Genomic DNA, 18,808 nt, shown 5'->3' on the forward strand with positions numbered 1-18,808 from the left:
TCTATCCATACTTTCTCGGAATTAGCATGCTCCGCTCTTTGGGAAACGACTGCCTCGAACTAAATAAGAAAACTACATCGTGTGTCTACATGTTAAACTTGTGCATGCTGCTGCTGCCATGGAAGACACAAACGGACCCTCTAGCACACACTGTTTAGAGAAGCCAGAATGACGCCACAGACGCCTCACAGCCGGCAGGCATTGTGATATTGCTTGGGTGCCTTGGCGGCGCGGCGGCATCTTTTCCTTGAACTATTTTCCTTAGCGCGACACGCAGCAGCTTGTTTTTGCGTTCTGCAAGCTGTATGCCATTTGGTTTAGAGCTTCTTGCTCGGTGAGTTGGTGCATAGCTATGTTAGGAAGTGTTGCGCCTAAGGAAGAACGAGCTCAGGAAAAAATACGAAGTAGACGGAAAGAACGCAAACTATCAACTGTATATGCCATTTCCGTGAGGGATTGTCGTTCTTGATGAGTTTCCTCCGCTTCGCTGTGTTGGTCACCCACTGCACCCTCATGCTCTTGCGGTATAAATATTCTTTAGTGTTGTATGCTGACTTGGCCGACCTTGCTTCCTCTTGTAGCCAACGCTCATTTTCTTCGCCTCCTTATACCACTCGCCCCTTCACGATACTTGCCCATACTATTTCCCGCTTCCTTGTTGAAACTTTGTTGCACTATACACGAATTCGGACGTTCCTCAAATGCAATCGTTCCTATTTAGTAGATAGTTTCTCAGTTTCCTGTCTTATCTCTCCCCGTTGCTCACAAGTCAGGAATGATTATTTGGCTTGAAAACATATACAAAGACACATGGACAGAAAGGAACACAAGGAAGTTTCAAGTAGCGGCAGAGTCCATCGCAGCGCCTGTATTTTAAAAAACAACAACAACAACAACAACAACAACAACAAGCTGAGGACGAGGCTGTTTAATAACTGACGAACATTTTTGCATTATTATTGAGAAGGGATACATGAAAGAGTAACCATATGGCCGCCATGGAACCGACGAAAGACGTCACAGCGAATTAAACGAAATTGATTCATAAGAGCCGCCTTCGACACGGACAGAGAATCGACAGAAAGCCTAGCATTGAGCATTTTAACAATTTTCGTTGGCCTGGGATACCATCTTGTTATCACACCCTTGGGAGAACTGTCCAAGTCGGCTCGAGGCTACAGCAAAAGGTGCCGCTCGCAGGGGCGCCAGCATGACATGGAAACCCAAGGTGACGCCCGTCGGGTCGATGCCGAAGCCCAGCCCCATGAGCAATGGTGGACCAGCCCCGGTTACGAAGACGTCTCTGGCTGCCAACAAACAGGTGAGGCCACGGCGTCAGCTGTCACGGTGACGTCGGTCTGTGCACCTTCCTACAACCTGGCCAGCCAAGCTTTCCGTATTTCTTCAGTGTAGGAAGGAGGACATCTTGGCAGGTTAGTTAACATACGTCTCGCTTGCAAAGCCAAAGGGATTTAAGCACACGAGGGACAAGCAGAAAGGTCAGAATACCTTCTTAAAAATATCAAGGTGCTGCCTTTGTGGCGTGGGACGGTGTCCTTCATACCGAGAAGTCGGGCACATGAATAGAGTCAAGAATAGCTCCAGTGTTAAGCAATTCCTTCTTGTTGACCTTTGATCGATGTCTTAGAATGTTTCGTTATGTCGACGATTAGCTTGTTTTGTATAATATAATACTGTAACTCGGGACACCACATCCACTTCTAGAATATTTTCAGCGAAACAGCGAGCTTTTAAATTAAGTGTCAGGTTCGAATTTCCAGAAGCTGTTACGATACACTTTTTGAATCTGTTTATCATTGTTTGCAAAGGGGGGCGTACATAATACTGAGAAGATGGCTAAACTGAAATATTAGAAGAAAAATTATTCGCGCTGACATTTCACCGCGAATAGATCGTACTGGTAAAAGCTGAATGAAAAGGACCACACAAATGTCGGTGACTAGCCGATGGTAGCATGTAGCTGCACAAGCCTTTAACGTCATAAGGTTAGACGCGGTTCCGAGCAAACCAAGACATCGTCCTTTCCCGGCAAGAGCAAGTAGCGATAGCGGAAGCGGAAGATGTTGGTTCTCCCGATTGATTTTATAAGGAAAGAAGCGCACTCAGAAAAAAAATTTATAAAGACAAAAAATAAGCAAGTTGGTAAGGATTCATGATATCGGAGAGGCAAGCGTCGAAAAACGGACAAAATAGGAGTGAAAAGAAGACCACTGTTTTGATTTGCTCGAAACCACTGCGCCTGCCCGTATGGAGCTGAAATCTTGAGCGGCTATGTGCTACTATGGACTGGCAACCGCTGTTTGTGTTTTTCTTTTTGCTCCCCGTTTGTCCGTGTTTTCCACGCCTGCCTTTTCAAGTTAAGAATTCTTAACAACTTGCTTAACTTTCACTCGTACTATGTCTGGCTTTGGGTTCTGATCACGGGTGTGCTGGCATTTTTCGCTATGCTCAAAGTCCATTTTGATTTTTTCTACGACTGTGAAGAATGTCTTTGCGACATAACAGCTTTAATTCAGCCCTCAAATAGTCTTGTGTGCTTCAAATGAAGTACACGTTTCGTGAACGTACACGTTTCGTGAATGCCTTCCTTTGTTAAAGATTACCAGGTTTCCCGATTCTGTCCTGTCTCCGGCTTCTGAACGCTCGGTCAAGAAGTGCAATGAATCTTTCTCGTCACGTATGCTGTGTGTTGTTGAGAATAAAGAGAGAGAGAGGAGAGAATATGGAGAGGCGAAGCTAGGGATGTTAAACCGGAAAAGCTTTCCGTGGCTACTCCACACAAGGGAAGACGGAAAAGAGAATATAAACAGATAAAGAAGGAGCGCAATATTCCAATTGTGATTCCCTATGTGCACGGCCTTTTGGTATCACTGCAACAGACTGCAGAAAATCTCGATATTCATGTGTTTTCCGCGACTCAACAAGTTGGAAGAGCCTGTACGGCTATTGAGTGAAATGATAGCTGACAAGGTGGTAAGGACCATTTTCGTGTAAAACAGTGGAATCTTTTCATCTGTGTTGGATATGTTGTGTATTGCATTCACCTCTTTCTTGTAAAGTGGTTTACATTGGGCAGACAAGTTGTATCTTGAATAATAAGTTTCGGCGACATAACGATCTGTAAGGCATGCCTTACTCGCGTGTGGATGGCTATCCATTGTAGGTTGCGCGGGTGGAAGCCGTTTCTTTGAGGACATTAATATCAAAAGACACGCGAGATCGTGGAAGAGAACCATATTAGGAATGAATTTCATAACTGCGTGTTAGTACCGTCTGTTTCCCATTTCAACTTCTGGATGGATTTCCCTGGAAATTCTTTGGATTCAGCGTAGGCAGGCGGCAAGTTCACTTCTTGTATTTAGGCCCTATTTTTCGTTAATACAATTGTCAGCTGTTAGTCAGCCCCTGTCCTTACGTTCCTTTTGCGCTTCAGGCTGTGTGAATGGCAAAGTTGGACGTATATGAATTGATGTAAAAAAAAAGAATCGTAAAGCTTAGCCGCGGCGCTTAGGCGGCACGCAATGGCACGACTATGTGCTGTGCCTGAGCGCATGTCACAATGGCGCTTTCTTTCTCCAGCCATACAAGCCGGTGGGTACTGGGCACAACACGGCAGCCAAGCCTTTCGGCGGCACGATGCAGGCAGTGGTGCACAACCAATACAACTCCCCGATGCCCGTGTACTCCATGAACAACATTGCTGACACGCTTTCTGCACAGACGGAGGTGCTCACATCTGGCGCCGTTGGGTGAGTACATTATAGCGACGCCTTCTCATTTCATATAACCGCATCGTGTCGTCAAAAGTCACAAGACATGACATTTGTGAAAATATGACGTCATAAAGATGGTCAGCAGGTGTTGTCTGGAAGTAAATAAACGCCGAGCACATAACACGACGCAAACTGTAAACAGTCTCAACACGCCTTTGCTGGTTCATTCTTCATATTGTTCTTTTTAATATCCTTATATTCTGCGGGGTCGCATGAGGAATAGACAGACTTTACTACTGTGTATTCTTGATGGTTCGCTGTTAAATTGCATTAAGTTAGAACAATCTACCTTCTGGGTTAATGCAATCCGTGAGTGGTTGTGTACTGAACATGTACAAACACGACCTTTGTGGTCGTGAATACGGGAGCGTGGGCCGCTCGATAGAAGCTGAGCACTGCGGCGAGCGGCAGGCGCACTCATGTTCGTGCATGACTGCAGCAAGGTTGAAAGCAGGGCGTGTTGGAATTGATGCATTATTCTTTGAATCGGCGCGGAAAACGACAACACAAAAAGTAAGGAAACAGGACGAGCGCTGTCTAATGGATGGATACAACTTTCTCGTACGTTCGGCAAGCGCTGTTTAACAACAGAAGTTCATTAAGAAAAAACGCAAAGAAGAGAGACACCGTCTGCGTGCGCATGGCATTAGCTCACTTGGGATAGATCGCCAAGCATTTGCATCGCAGTCTAACAAAGAGATGGACGACTGCGATACGCACGCGATTCGCACACAATTAGCGGACGCACTCGCTAATCGCTCTAGCGTATTGTCTGTTACTGTCACTACCGCATGGCAACTGGAAATGCTTACACATGCCGATGTAGCGCTTTTCATTGTCCTGCCACGCAGAGGAAAGAAGCACCCGTTATCGCATCTCGAACTTCCATTGCTTTTATTGAGAAAGACCTCTCATGAAAGAAATGTGTCTACTTAATAATTTTCGCTGCAGTCTATGTGCACAACAAAGCGACATATCAGTGATCTCATGTGCGTGCACCTTGACTTCTCGTCGGGCAGTAGACCGCAGCAGATGACGCGCGAGCGCGATTAGGAAACGCGTCCGCTACGCCTACAAACTATATCACAGTGGGTCATACCACTCAAGGGTGCTCCCCCAGTGACACACGCTCTCGTGTTCAAGGTCGCAAAGCATGCGTAATGTACCCCGGGCCAAGTTACTTAATATCATTGAGCAAAAAACATCTGAAAATAATAAAAAAAAGCAGCGGCTCTCATGCCTGGTTCAACGGGAATGTAACTTTCTCTGTCATTTCTTAAGCGATGGCTCGAACACGCATATTTGGAGCGTTTTCAAAGGAAGAAATTCATACTTTGTCAGATTCTATAACCATATGCAGAATATTTCAACCAGCCCGTCCTTACCTGCTGCCAATAACGAGAAAAAAATAATAACAGTCAAAGGGAAATTAAACTGGCGCTCACATTGTGAGCATTCTTAGACTGTTGTCTAGTTAGGAAAATGACATAATGGTCAACCATATTTGAACCAGCACATATAAGACCGAGCACTTTGAGTCAGCAGCGCTAAAAACAGACGAAAGATTTCTACTGCCAACAGCGTAAAGAATGTGCCGCTCCTTTCTCCAGCAGTCGAGCGATGCTCCGTGGAGCGAAGAAACATGTAACGACAGCTGCTGGGTTCAAAATGCGTTGGTTACTTCTGTCAGATTGACGTCGTTGCCAGTGCGCACAAGCATTGTCTCTCGAATCCAGCAGCTACGCTCGAATATCGCTTTCTTTTCATTTCGGCTCACAGGCAGAAGTGGCGCGCTCTGCACTTGTGCCTTCGTGAACCTTTGGAGAACGCATGCTTAGAAAGACTCGACAGAGAGAGACTGCTGCCGTAAACCCTTGCGCTTAGTCAGCCGACGCCCTCTGCTCTCTCTGCAGCATAAACTTCATGAAGGGAGACAAACCGCTGAACAAGGAGTCGGCCGTGTACCGCATGGTTCTGGAGGAAGACAAGCACCCAAAAGGTGATGAGAGCGACCTGATCAGTGTCTCCGAAACGCGGACGCAATCGCTCGCCTTCCGCAAGCTGCTGGCTGTGCTCGGCGATGACGATGACTGCCTGCGCTCATCCTCGCATGACGTCACAGGTTTGTGTGTTCCACGCATGCCTTCCCCGTCCTCTCTTAACACGCTCCGCTGCATGTTGTGCCAACGGGCGGAAGCTCGGCTCTACCTGCTATGTAGTGTTCTATATCGACAACTACCGCCAGCGCATTTAGATATTTGAAACGCAGGCAGCAGTCAAGAAACGCTCACTCAAGGTACAACGTAAATCACTTATTTTGAGAAGGGCCACTTTTGAGACAAGTAGCCAACACAATATCTAATACGCCAATAGCCATTTGAGATTCCGAGTATACTCCGAAGGTGCTATTTGTGGTAATTTTAGATAGCTCCAGCGATGAACGGCTCTGCACAATATTCATCAGGGCATATCGCGCTTTAGTGTCATAACGAATGTTCGTTCAGAAGCAAGTAAATGTGCACAGGCATGCTTTCTTAAGGGACAGAAACTGCAGAAATCATAGGTACACATTTTCGGCTGCAACACATCTCGGACTTATACATGATTGGTTAGAATCAACGTAAGCCGTCATTTCATTTTTCTGAATGACCATGGCATTAAACGTTAAGCCACTGACGTACACATTATTCGGAAGAAACTGTAAGGAAAGCGGAAAAAAACATCTACAGCCTATATTCTTTCAGCTCCTCATCGCGCTTACGCAAGAGTTTGCACCATGCATGATAGCAACAGCCCTGACACGCAGAAGTAAAAAGTCATGATGGTTTTGAAAATAATATATGGTTGTATGTTTAAAGGAGACATGCCTTCTATAAAATAAAAGTAAAAACAAAGGCACACAGCTGCGACAGCGTGTTCCAAACTTTAGCCTCCGGCGCGAAGTATCGTAAGCTACTGGGCAGCTAACAGAGAGCATAGAGAGCGGGCAATTTGCTTCATACAGATGGTCTCTCAATGTGCCCGCATGAGTGCCATCTGTTTTTATGCATGATTTCCAAATATATACTTGTACTAGCCGCCTTTCCTAAGTGTGGAGGCAAATAACTCGGCTTGAAAAGGACCCTATCTGCGAAATCTTTGCACTATACGCATACATGTAGAAATTAAGAATGTCTGTTACATGTGGCATGAAAAAAAAAAAATAATATAGACTACCTCTGACTAAGGTTCCTGTAAACGGGCTTCCAATGTTCGCACAAGGCATCCTGGTTTCTTCATGGGAATTCCCCGTTTCCTGAAGCCTTAGTTGGAGTACTTCAGCCTATACTAGCTTTGCACCTAAGCCTGTCTGCTATTTACTTGGACCTCAATAAACCATTTGACGTTGATATTTAGGGTCCAAACAATGACTGAATGTGCTTTGTGTGTGGTTTTATGAAGTCCTTAACCTTAGTGGCGTAGAAACTAAACGCTATACTTTTATGCTTGTAAATAACAGCCACCTGGGAAGCCAAAGGTAAGTAAATATCCTGTAGTAGAAATTCGGCAGTCTTTTCTTTTTTTTTTGCATTTGTGAGCGAGAAAACGACACACATTTATACGAAAGATCCCGAACTTGAATAAAAATTTAACTGAAAACATTGTTCGGTGGCATTCGACTGGCGGGAGTACATACTGCTATGCAAATCTAGTCTAGATGGAACACTGTGTTGCGAGATAATGCTCCTTTATTGTTGTAACATTTAAAACAGAAGCAAAAACCTGAAAGTTCTTTTTATCCGCTCAGAACATCTGAGTGCTAGCAATTACTTCGTAGCAAACATCGTTCAGTGACATAAATGAAAATTATTTTTGATTATTTTCTGTGATGTAGATTGTGCTACTTAAGCGACTATGAATAAGCAATATATATATTTGTCAACATCAAAAAAATCAGTTATGCAGAAATATTATAGAATGTCAGTGGCATCAATGAGGCAGGCGAGCGCGTTTCGCCAAATCTGTCACTGCAGAATCAATCAAATGATAATATCTGAAAGTTGGCAAATGAAACGCAATTTGATGGTCCCGCCTGGTGTCGCCTTCTAGATCTCTTAAGATATCTCTAAAGTTCATTGACGCATGCAATGTATATGTAACATCGGTGCAGTTGAACCGAGTAATATTACCGTGCTGGATGACATGAAAGCAGAAGGTCTTCTTGCACGCACCCTGGAAGTTTACGGTTTCATCAAACCCACACAGTGGTGAATGTGCTTAAGAGTACTTCGTCTGCTCAATTTTTCATGTACAAAACTTGCACTCGTTTTCTTGTCACTCAGAACTGCCTTCACAAGTACGGTGAGTATAGAGGGGAAGTCGTACAACATAAGCAAGAAGTTCGTGGTTAGAATAAATGATGGCGTCGTACCTCCCAGCAACTTTTCGGTTGCGATGGCAGTTCAAAGGTGAAAGACAAATACTAATTCGCCAGACGCGTGTATACTAATTCGCCAGACGCGCCAGAAGCAAATCAAGTAGCAACTGACGCAACGATCCAGTTGCAAGGCGGCTAAGCTTCTGCAGCTAAACCACTACAGAAGTGATGAAGTGAATCAGGAGGGGGAAGGGGGGTGAATATTCTGTAAATGTCCACCTAGTGGACATGTGTCCATTCCAGCTGCTGCCGAAGAGCTGATTGGGTGGTCTGTGATACCAGCGAGGAAGCAGAAGTCGCCCCCAGCCAGATTCCTCGTCGCTGGTTCAGCTTCAGCCGATGAGCGGCGGTCGAATTGGACAGTCCACTAGGAGATAGAGTAACCCTCCCCCCCCCCTCCAGATGTCAGCGTAGCACCTAAAACACGAGCACTGACTGTTCCCATGTGATCGGCAAATCCTTATACAATAAGTCACGGCCAACCAGGAACGCAGCTACGTTGCATTACCCCGTTGGTGGATGCGGTTCACCTATATTGTAACTCGGGCAGAGCTGGTGAAATCGTAGGCGAGGCTTCAGTCAATGTAAGTCTGCCGATCGGGGGCACTGAGAAATGACAGGACCTGTACCAACTGACCGTTTCTTTTGCAGGAGAACGGCATTCTCTCACTTACTTTTGTTAGTCCTAGTCGGAAACAAGCTAATTTTTTTCGTTCCCGGTCGAGACGATTAGCGCATTAAATTCAAAATGGCCCATGCGAGTACAACAGCACCGTAGTTGAGTCAAAATCTCCGTCACTCCTCCACTCTCCGTCGCTTCAGCTAGGATGCGTTCGATGAAGCAGGCTTTGTGCTGAAACCGCCGCCAACCTCTAGCCTCATCGCCGTTGTGACGGAATGAGTTCGGCGGGCCAACTATTGTTCCCAAACTCCCCAACGCGGACCTGATCTGCTACGGGTGCGCGAGTTGCCGCGGGAACGCCGTTTTGCGCTGCTTCCCACACACCGACGAAGACGCAAGACAACGCGCTACTCGGAACGGCTCCGAGTTCTACGGGGCCCCTCTGAAGTCGGCTCCGGACCTTCGCACGTGTGTGCATTTGTGTGTGTAGACCGTCCTGCGGGGAGGCGGCTAGTTTGCGATGACGGAACGAACGTTCGCATCACCTTGTATCGGGAGAGGACCGAGTGTTTAAAAACCGCTGTTGTGCGGCTGCTCAGGACACTCTCTCTCAAGCAGTCATGTTAGACTGATGTACTTTCTCAAACAGTCATGTTAGACTGATATAAATACTGTAAATAAACCCATATTCCTCGTTCTCGATGAGAAGCAGTCCTTCCCTTCATCAATGTGCTCAGCGTGGATAAGTTGGACGACGGCATGGGCCAGCTACCTTCTAATTCATGCTCGACTCCAATCTTGACAACGGATCACGAGCGATGGGATTGAGCCCCCAATCCTGACAGTTCGGGACGTATCATATCCTATGTACGAGAGAAAACGTAGGAGAATACGTTTGACGTCACTCTCAAATACCTGCCTGTTCCATTGTTCTTGCGGGCACGGCGCACATGCTGCTATTGAGGGAACATCTAACGCCACCTGGAGAACAACCCGCGATATATCAGCGCAGATATAATAAGGAAACACTCGCATGTGCACAACGCACCACTGAATTAGATGCTACACCGGCTCGGTGTTGCGTCTGTGCCGAATAATCCCTAAGGCGATGCAGTGTCACATAGCGTCTCCATGCGCCAGCTGGAACAGGAGAAAAATATGGGAAAATGACGAGCTCCAACTTACAAGTAAATTGTTGCCATGCGACGCGGCACACCCGCAAGCGTCTCAAAGCCAGTGGCGTAGCTAGGTCGTCTGGCACCCGGGACCCATAAATCTACTGGGCAATTATCGCTACCCGTCAACACGCGCAGAGAACGCCTGGGAATCGATCCCAATAATGCTTCACATTAAAAAAGAAATATGTAGCATGTTGTGGGTACGCAAAGATTTATTGAATGTAAGCGAAATTGGATGTGAACAAGTGCTCTCATTCGGGATTATGCACGGTGTCTCCGTTTGCAGCGATTCAGTACACATAGACTGTGTACCAAAAGAAAATGAAAAGTCGTAACAAAATAATCGGAAATAAAAATCACGGGTGCAGTTTTCCAATGGGCCGAGCGAGCTATTAGTTGGTGAAGCCCTCGACAGCGGCCTCACAGATTTAAGACCACTGGACAAGTGTAAAGGAAAGCCATGCATGAATATCCAATCTGATTGGAGATGAATTCGGCCAAAAGACACCGCCAGCTTTGGAGGATAGTGGATGGGGACACGCTTAGATTAGTTAGACGCTGTGCCTTGTTAGCTGGCGTGCCTTGAATTGAGAAGCAGCAAAGTACATCTAGCCGACGGGGCTGTAACTTAATCGTTTTCCTTTTTCTTTCCTGTTCTGTAGATAGTGCCTTCAGTACTCGTATAAGTCGGGTACAGGCTCTCTAAACGTGACCACTGCACATCGTAAAAAAGAAGAAAAAATCATAGTAAAGAGGCTTGTTGAACTGCGAGGTTTGATCAACCCGTGCCCCCTTCCACCGCAGACTTCTCAAGTGGCGGTAGCAGCAGCCCCGCGCCGGGTGGGCCCTCACCTGTGGCGGCCAGCAGCCCGACGCCGGCACCTATGGTCAACCTTCGCCACGTGGAGGCCCCCAAGACGGCTCCCGCACCACCGGCTGGTCAGCCCAACACCTCCGTGGGCGCCCCCAACACGTGCGCCGACTGCGGAAGGCTCATCGTGTACGTCCTCTCCCACGCCGCGGATACGGCGCACGTATTATACATGCATTATGGGCAGCGGGACGCCGCGCGGCGCGCATCAAACCCTGGAGGAGTCCACCGGCGTGCCACCGTCTGCTCGCCTTTAACTCTTGTCATTCGAGGGATTGTCGTCCGGCGCCCGTGTCGCTGCCCCCTCCAGCACCACTTCCTTCCCTGTACTCTTACTAAAACCGTGCAGCGTGCCTGAAGCTGAAAACGGCGACAGTCAGTCGGGGCTTGAATGCACAACTGTGTTCTCAAGTAACAAAGATTCACGACTGGCTGGCGCTCTTGCACCGGTCGGTAAAACTTGGCCGAATGTAAGGTATCCGAGGTGCCAACCAGTCGCGAAAGCTTCCTCTTTTCCTTCCCCCAGAGTACGGTAGCCAACCATACGCATTTCTGATTAACATCCGAGCTTTCTCTCTTTATTTCCTCCACCTCCTTCTAAAGTGCGCAATGGTTTGTGAATTCGGCTCCCCGTTCGGCTGCCGCCAGCTCCATCTCACGCAATGTTGCACAGTTTTCAGTGGGACAGAGTCCATACTCCTCCCGCCGCTGTTGCTTCCTTCTCTTGATGCGCCGCTCCCCTGTCGCTCTTTCTGCGCCAGATTCATGAATTAAAGAAAACGCTTGAGGTGGGCTTCAGATTTCCGGAGACGTCCGGTATCGGGAGTGCTTTGAAACGCGGATGCCGGGCGGAGGAAACCGGGAAAATAATTAGAGAAAAAATATAGAGTGAAGGAAAGAAAGAATTTGCAAAGATTCCCGGCTCGCAGCGATAACTGTGTGGTTAGCCCGTCGGGAGGTGCTGATAACAAAAGTAATCCCTGTTGCCGAGAGCACAGCTGCAGAAAGAACTCGGCCGAGCATTCGGCGGGAGAGGGGTGGGGGAGCGCAGGGGGTGTGTATTCCGCGTGTCAGAGTGGAAGAATTCAGTGCACGTACTTGGTTTTCGCTATTGATTCTATATTGGTCTTTGGTCCCATGGCTGCGCGTTGCCTATGTTTACTTCCTAAAGCACCGCGTCAGGGAACTTCAATGATAAATTTATAACGAGACTATCGTGACTGAAACACAAACCATAAGGAAGTGTCCATGAATTGTGGATAACATAGGGCTCAAATACGAGTGTCTTTATCAGATCTTAAATGAATAGTTAACCTTCGTTTTTTTTTATTCGTGTTCGAAAGCGCTTTTGATATACATGATCTAGGTAAGCTGATGTGTGAACGATAGCGAGGGAACGTTGGAAGACGTGTACATAGGTGGTTCGTCTTTGCACTGGCTTGAGTTGTCCCACATGCTGCTTTTGCTTCGCTATTTAATCAAGCATTGATGTGACTATTTAAACACTAAATGTGGCGAGAATGACAGTTTGAAAAAACTAATAAATAATTTTCTGATATCCCGATTCTATCGCAGAGGTGTGTTCGTTCGCATCAAGGATCGCGCCCTGCACGCCGAATGTTTCCGTTGCGCCACCTGTGGAACGTCTCTGAAGAATATAGGTAAGCGCTGATGTTTTATTTTTTGTTTATACATGTGTACAAAAATGATGCGCTAGGCCGCGTACTTGGATGTCATAAAGAGGCTGTACGATTTACTGCCACTCCGCTTTGGAGACGCCTTTTAATGCTGCACAAACACAATGGTTCGCGCGCTAATGGTTATGCATGGTTTTTATAGTGCATGGTAAACAAGAACAAAAGGGCATGGGGTAGTCGGTTAGTGTATCTTCTTTTCTGCTCGAATGCACCCGGTACCTACACCCATATCCGCTTATGAGATGCCTATAGCTGTATCCTGCAAGGCAAGCTTGACCGGACATTATGTTTGCATTGTCGCTTTAAGTGTCACGCCAATCGATGAGCTGATCCAATACATTTAGGTCTATGTGCGTATTATGTTCTAAACACAAAGAAAATTTCATGGCAGCAGCAGTAGCAGCGAAAATGCGAATTAATTAAAACTGATCGTGCTATGGCGTAGTCTGGATACGCTAAAATACGGCGATTAAGTGGTCACGGGACAAAGACAGAGGCTGCAGTAAAGTTTAAATATTGACTTGCTGCTTGAGAGCGTTTCTTTTTCTACAAGACAACATTGCAGTGCTTACAATGAACCTCACACAGCTTTAGTCGAAGCATAAGTTTTTTTTTTTTTTTTTTACAAACTTATTAGCAGCGTAACATCAGAACGAAAAACCCCTAAATTATGCAGACACAGAAAGCAACAAATAGGGTGAGACAAGCACTTGTGCTGTGTTTGAGTTTCTTTTTTGGTCAATTTTGAGCTGCCACCTTGTTTGCTAGGAGGAGCCACCAACTAAATAAACTTTTCGTTGTGCCAGAATGTTCTTTGTCTTTGAGAATGCGTCGTTTTCATCCTCCTTTTGACCGATAAGTTTATGCCACCTTACGAAGAAAGCTGCCGATGGCGGCTGTCATCTTTAAGGAACACGGTAGAAATGATCACCGGGTGTCGCGGTCTACTGAAGCATGAGAAAGGATGAACAAGGTAGTTTCAGGGTAGTTTAAACTGAAGGAAATGTGCTGAAGCACATAACATATTTTATCCGCTTGTCGCGATTTCGCGGCATAAAGGCTCTGAGCTCTTCTACATCGAAAGCGAAATAAAGCTCGCTTCTGATGCCACGTGTATAGTGGAACAACGAAAACATGTCAGTGTGTCAACATCTCTCACTGCGAAAACAACCTTTCACGCACGGTATTTTCTACGCGTCTGAACACTCCAAGAACCTCGCATGGCTGCGTTCAAAATTGGGCGGTAGGAAACGTTGAACTTAATGGTTTAATAAACGTTTAACTTGAAATGATAGTCGTTATAATTAAAGATAGGCACAATATGTTGGGATAATCTGCATTGTGCTTCGTGATTAGCAGTAAGTTGTACTATTCACAGCTGGAAAAGAAAGGGACAAGGAAATAAAGAAAGCTGCGAGGACGCGTTCACACAGTTCTTCGTAAAATAATGGTTCTGACTGAACAAGCGCGTTGGATGTTATAATGTTTCTGTAAAATTATGCTCGCTGTCACAAACGAGCTGCGCCAGCCACCTCGGAGATTGAGTGAGCGAGAGGGAAAAAATAAATGAAAGGCGGGGAGGCTAACCAGGACTGAGCCCAGTTGGCTAGCGTGCATCGGGGAACGGGAGCCACTACGTACCGCTCTGTACGTGCAGTGTTCGAGCTGCCTCGTGAGAGCATGCCGAGGTTTTGGTGTTTGCCGCAACTTGAATTCTGATCTCGGTGCTTCGTCGCATTCTAGGCTACTTCAACATCAAGGATAAGCTGTACTGCGACATCCACGCGAAGCAGGCCGCCCGCCACATCGCGCCTGGGAGCAACCTGGAGCCAGTGCCCGTTCCTCCGTGAGTACATTGCGCTTGCGCCCGGTGACTGAGAAGCACCGGGCTATAGATAAAGATGTGCTCGCCCTGCAGGAATGTGGGGCACTAAAGAGATGCTCTGAGCATGCGGAATTGCTCTTTGGATAACAACGAAAAGGAGAGCTAAGGGCTGCGAGGCTCGGATAGCAAAATGGGCTCTGCTTTGGCTGCTTATCTTCTATGCATGCGACTGACTCTTCTGACTGCTGCTGGAAAAAGCGAACACTCATCAAACTTCCGGAATGACGTACAAGTATGTTACAAAGGTCAGACAGCTTGTAATGGATATTATTACCAATGTACCAATGACAATAAAAATATCCAAAAGGAGTAGCATGTATTTAGTTTATTGTGACACGAAATAATATTTTGTCGGAAAGCAAGATTGTTTCTATGCTAGCGTTCTACCCCGTCCTAGGAGGAGTGTACATTTTTCTGAAATCTTACACCCCCCTACATTGAACACTAACATAAAATGATACCAACGTATCTAGCGTGAAACAAGACAAAACATAGTCAAGTAAGGTGAATAGCGCGATGCTATAGTGTCCATGAAAAGATCCGTAATGTGAGAAAGGACATTTTAAGTCTTCCAGTACCTTGAGGTTTCCTGAAGTGCTTTTCCTAGTAGGAACATTGCAATTACCTTATTTGGGCCCACTATTTTTTTCTTGTCTGGTATGTCTGTCCGGGAACACGTTCATACCAGTACGGAGCACGCTAGGCCAACAGCCGCATGGCTAGAAGCATAGGCGCCGACTACGGGGGGGCTCCGGAGCCTGCGCCCCATCCAGAGCTTTTCGGGGGGGGGGGGATGGAGGGCTAAGCCCCCCCCCCCTACGATTTCGGAGCTCCCCCCCCCCCAACATACCTAAAGTGCCAGTACCAGAGCTGTGTCACCCACATCATTCGAGGTTTCTTTTAACTTTCCTTGACCTTTTCACTGGAAATTTTACTGGGGCTAATGTCTTACTGCATCATTGTTGACGCGCACGTGCACGGCTTTTAATTCCTACTTTCGCTTTATTTCTGCAAATACTGACGATAGGAGGACACGCGCATTAGAAGCACTAGCAGTGGCTGCCTCATGGGTATTTTCTCACTTCAACATTGTTTTAAATTTCCGCTGTAAAAACAATGCACATACACAATATACTTAAATATACACAGAGGACAAAGTTTATTATATTTTTGAGAGAAATCGAAGTAACCAATTAAAAATTATTTCTAAAGGTATGAATAGCCAATGCCTAGAGAATGAATATGTTGGTGCATGTTCACCACGCTTCTAATCGCTTTGCGTCCTTTTTTGACCATGAAAAAGAAAAAAACCTACGGACTTCAGTGACACCTTCCCTGAATTTCCCATCCCGTTTATCTCTCTCTCTCTCTCTCTAGGCGGAGTCTTTTATCAATGGTGTGCGAAATGCACGCGAATGTGCTGTGCCGCAGTATTGCTTCTCTTTTCAGTAAGCAATGCTAACGCCTCATGAAAAAAAAAAAATCATTTCGAATAATTTACAACATTTATAAGGGATGGAAACATCGTCAGTTGCATGCACAGGTCATAAATATATGCAGGGTGTCCCAATTAACTATCATGCACCAAGATTTAAAAAAAAGAGCAATGCGTCATTCGAAGAAAACCTAGTGCATATTGTTTACAGTTCAGTGGAGTAGCTGCCAGTAATTTTTTCAATACTGTAATTTAATTAGGTAATTGTAATTAATTATCTAACTCGTGACGTACTATCCTAACTATCAAAAGGTCAATGAGGCATTTGTAGGGAGAGCCAAGGGACATCTAACTGCGGTATCTTCAGCGACGTACTAATTGCGAACTAATTCTTTCCGTCTGATTAATAAACCCCGCGAAATATGGAGAATACCACGTGACTGCTCTCCCACCCGGATCACAAACCAGCGCCCTCGAACATGCTCCCTCTGAGTTATCCAGAACGAAATAAAGGAAATAAAGAAAAACATTGTGATCGAGTTATTGCCTTGTCTACCGCGCCCCGGCTGAAGTAACACGTCACGTTTGGTGTCAGTTGGAAACAAGCTGTGATAGCTGTTGTCTTAGCGTAGATACACTGCACGGTTTTTTTTTTCACAAAACCTATCATCACAAAAGCGAATTGACAACGCCAATGCAAAGGTTTACAGGTGTGTGTTGTTTCGTCCCAGTCGCCATGTCTTTCTCTAATGAGCGGAAGGTGAACATGATCCTTGCGGAAGGTGAACTTGATCCTTGGCAACGAGAGGAAGGCTGCAAATTAGGGGTGTGCGAATACTGAAATTTTCGAATACGAATCGAATACGAGTAAGACAAAAAAGTGTCTTCGAATATTGAATATGTGTGTAGTATTAAAAAGTTCAAAACGAGGTTACAATAGCTTTATTACCCCTTTTAAGAATAATATTGCATTTTACTAGGCTGCTTCAGGTTAAATAGGCACTGATTGTAGGTAATGCACTCAGGTAATGTCAGGTAATGTTCTCAGTCAGGTAATGTCCTTGTTACAGGTTATTGTGAAGGAAAATTAACCGCTTAACATGTTCAGAAAGTAAGCGCTCTCTATGCATTGTGACAACATTTCCACGGGTAGAAAAGACTCTTTCACTAGGAATGTGGCAGGGATGGCCAAGTACTTCTGGGCGAGCGCACTTAAAAGCGGGTACTTGAAGTGGCCAATGGACTGCCACCACTCACAAGGATCCTTGCCCCTTTCCAGAAGAGGCTTTTCCGCACAGGCTGTAACTTCCCTCTGAGGGCCAGACGCCGAATGTGTCTTCTCCCTGTTCATCACTAGATCGTCAAAAGCATTCCATAAACACACATTTTACATATATACATATATATGTACACTACATATTTTATTGCTTATGCTTACAGAACACAAAAGTACATCATATATCGCTATGAAAGAGTCCTGGAATAAAGCTTGGTAAAAAAGAAACCGATACTGATCATGTCTCACGGGCGTTATGCAGATAGACTGAAACAGAGCCTACATATAATGAGCGGATCATGCGAAGTTCTTAGCGAACAAACATGTTCTTAGGAGAATGCGTAGCAAGCACATAATTCGTTAATTGCTCAGTTATTCGCAGTGTGTTCGAATATTCGCCGTTTCTACCATTATTCGGCCGTCCTCGAATATTCGGGAATTTCCGAATATGCATTCCTCGAATCGAATACGCTTCGAATAAGGAAAACATTCGATTCGTATTCGAAATTTAGAATATTCGCGCACCCCTACAGCAAATATATACCAGTCATGGAAGTGTGGTGGTAGGCCAAACGCGTCGACAATCGTCAGAAAGTATGACAACCTGAGACAAACTGGCAGCTTCAAGAAACAACGGCGAAGGACTCCATCTTTGAGTCCTAGCCTGCGCACGGATGTTCTAGCATTTATGACCTCAAACCTTCACCCTAGCATGCGGGATGTGGCCGCCCAGGTACCAATTTCCAAGTCATCAGTTTGGAGGATTCTAAATGACGGCCTTTCACCCGTCCCACCTTAAGCAGCACCAATGCTTGGACGATAGGGACCTGTAGAATCGTTTAGATTTCTCGAATTGGGTCCTCACAAAAGCCGATGAGTCACCGGACTTTTTGAGCAACATCATGTGCACAGATGAAGCCAATTTTCCCAGAAACGCCCAGGTAAACTGGCATAATGCACACTATTGGAGTGATTACAATGCACACTGGGTAAAGCGCAATCGGCACCACTACCAGTGGTCGTTTCATGTAAAGTGTGGAATTTACGCCGGTGCTATAATCGTTCCAGTCTTCGATCCCACACTAACTGGACAGCGTTACGTGAACGAAATCCTTGGAGGGGTGGATGAGTTTCTCAGCGAAGTCTCGCTGTCACGTAATCCACTTCTTTGGTATCAGCAAGATGGGGCGCCCGCACACAGCAGCAGCCGAGCACGAAACTGCCTGAATGTGACTTTTCATGCGCAATAGATTGGAAGGCACGGGCTTCTAAATTGGCCGGCTAGGTCACCTGACCTCTCTTCACTAAATTTCTTTTTTTGGGGGGGGGCTATGTGAAAGATCATGCTTACATGATCAAGACGGACGTCAGATTAGCTCAAGGCAAGCATAACAGATGCCTGCCGTAGAATCCCAGCGTCGGTCATGAAGAAAGCCACTGAAGATGTGATAAAGCGGACTCAGTACTGCGTAGCTGCAGAAGGAGAGCTATTCGAACACGTCCTCTAGGCAGCAGCTGATGTTCAATCGGGCTTACGAATTCATATGTAATAAGGGCACACTGAAATCTGGTGTATTTTTCTAAATTTTTTTTTCTCGTTTGTTTTTTGTGCAGACATCCGGCCTGACTGCCA

General features: G+C 46.0%; 1 protein-coding gene across 2 annotated transcripts in view; it reads left to right on the plus strand.

The window, feature by feature from the left end:
* Positions 1 to 18,808, plus strand: part of Zasp52 (Z band alternatively spliced PDZ-motif protein 52) — a 106,523-nt gene that overhangs the window by 51,796 nt on the left and 35,919 nt on the right. Inside the window, exons 3-8 of one of the 2 annotated variants that reach the window (XM_050194832.3) lie at positions 1,201 to 1,321; positions 3,601 to 3,770; positions 5,708 to 5,916; positions 10,816 to 11,011; positions 12,458 to 12,543; positions 14,323 to 14,425. In XM_050194832.3, coding sequence (XP_050050789.1) covers positions 1,201 to 1,321; positions 3,601 to 3,770; positions 5,708 to 5,916; positions 10,816 to 11,011; positions 12,458 to 12,543; positions 14,323 to 14,425 — 885 coding nt within the window. The remainder of the gene's footprint in view (positions 1 to 1,200; positions 1,322 to 3,600; positions 3,771 to 5,707; positions 5,917 to 10,815; positions 11,012 to 12,457; positions 12,544 to 14,322; positions 14,426 to 18,808) is intronic. The other variant, XM_055062897.2, reaches the window with a different exon arrangement.

Source organism: Dermacentor andersoni, chromosome 1 (assembly GCF_023375885.2).
Source record: "Dermacentor andersoni chromosome 1, qqDerAnde1_hic_scaffold, whole genome shotgun sequence".
In the NCBI taxonomy this organism is placed as follows: Eukaryota; Metazoa; Arthropoda; class Arachnida; order Ixodida; family Ixodidae; genus Dermacentor; species Dermacentor andersoni.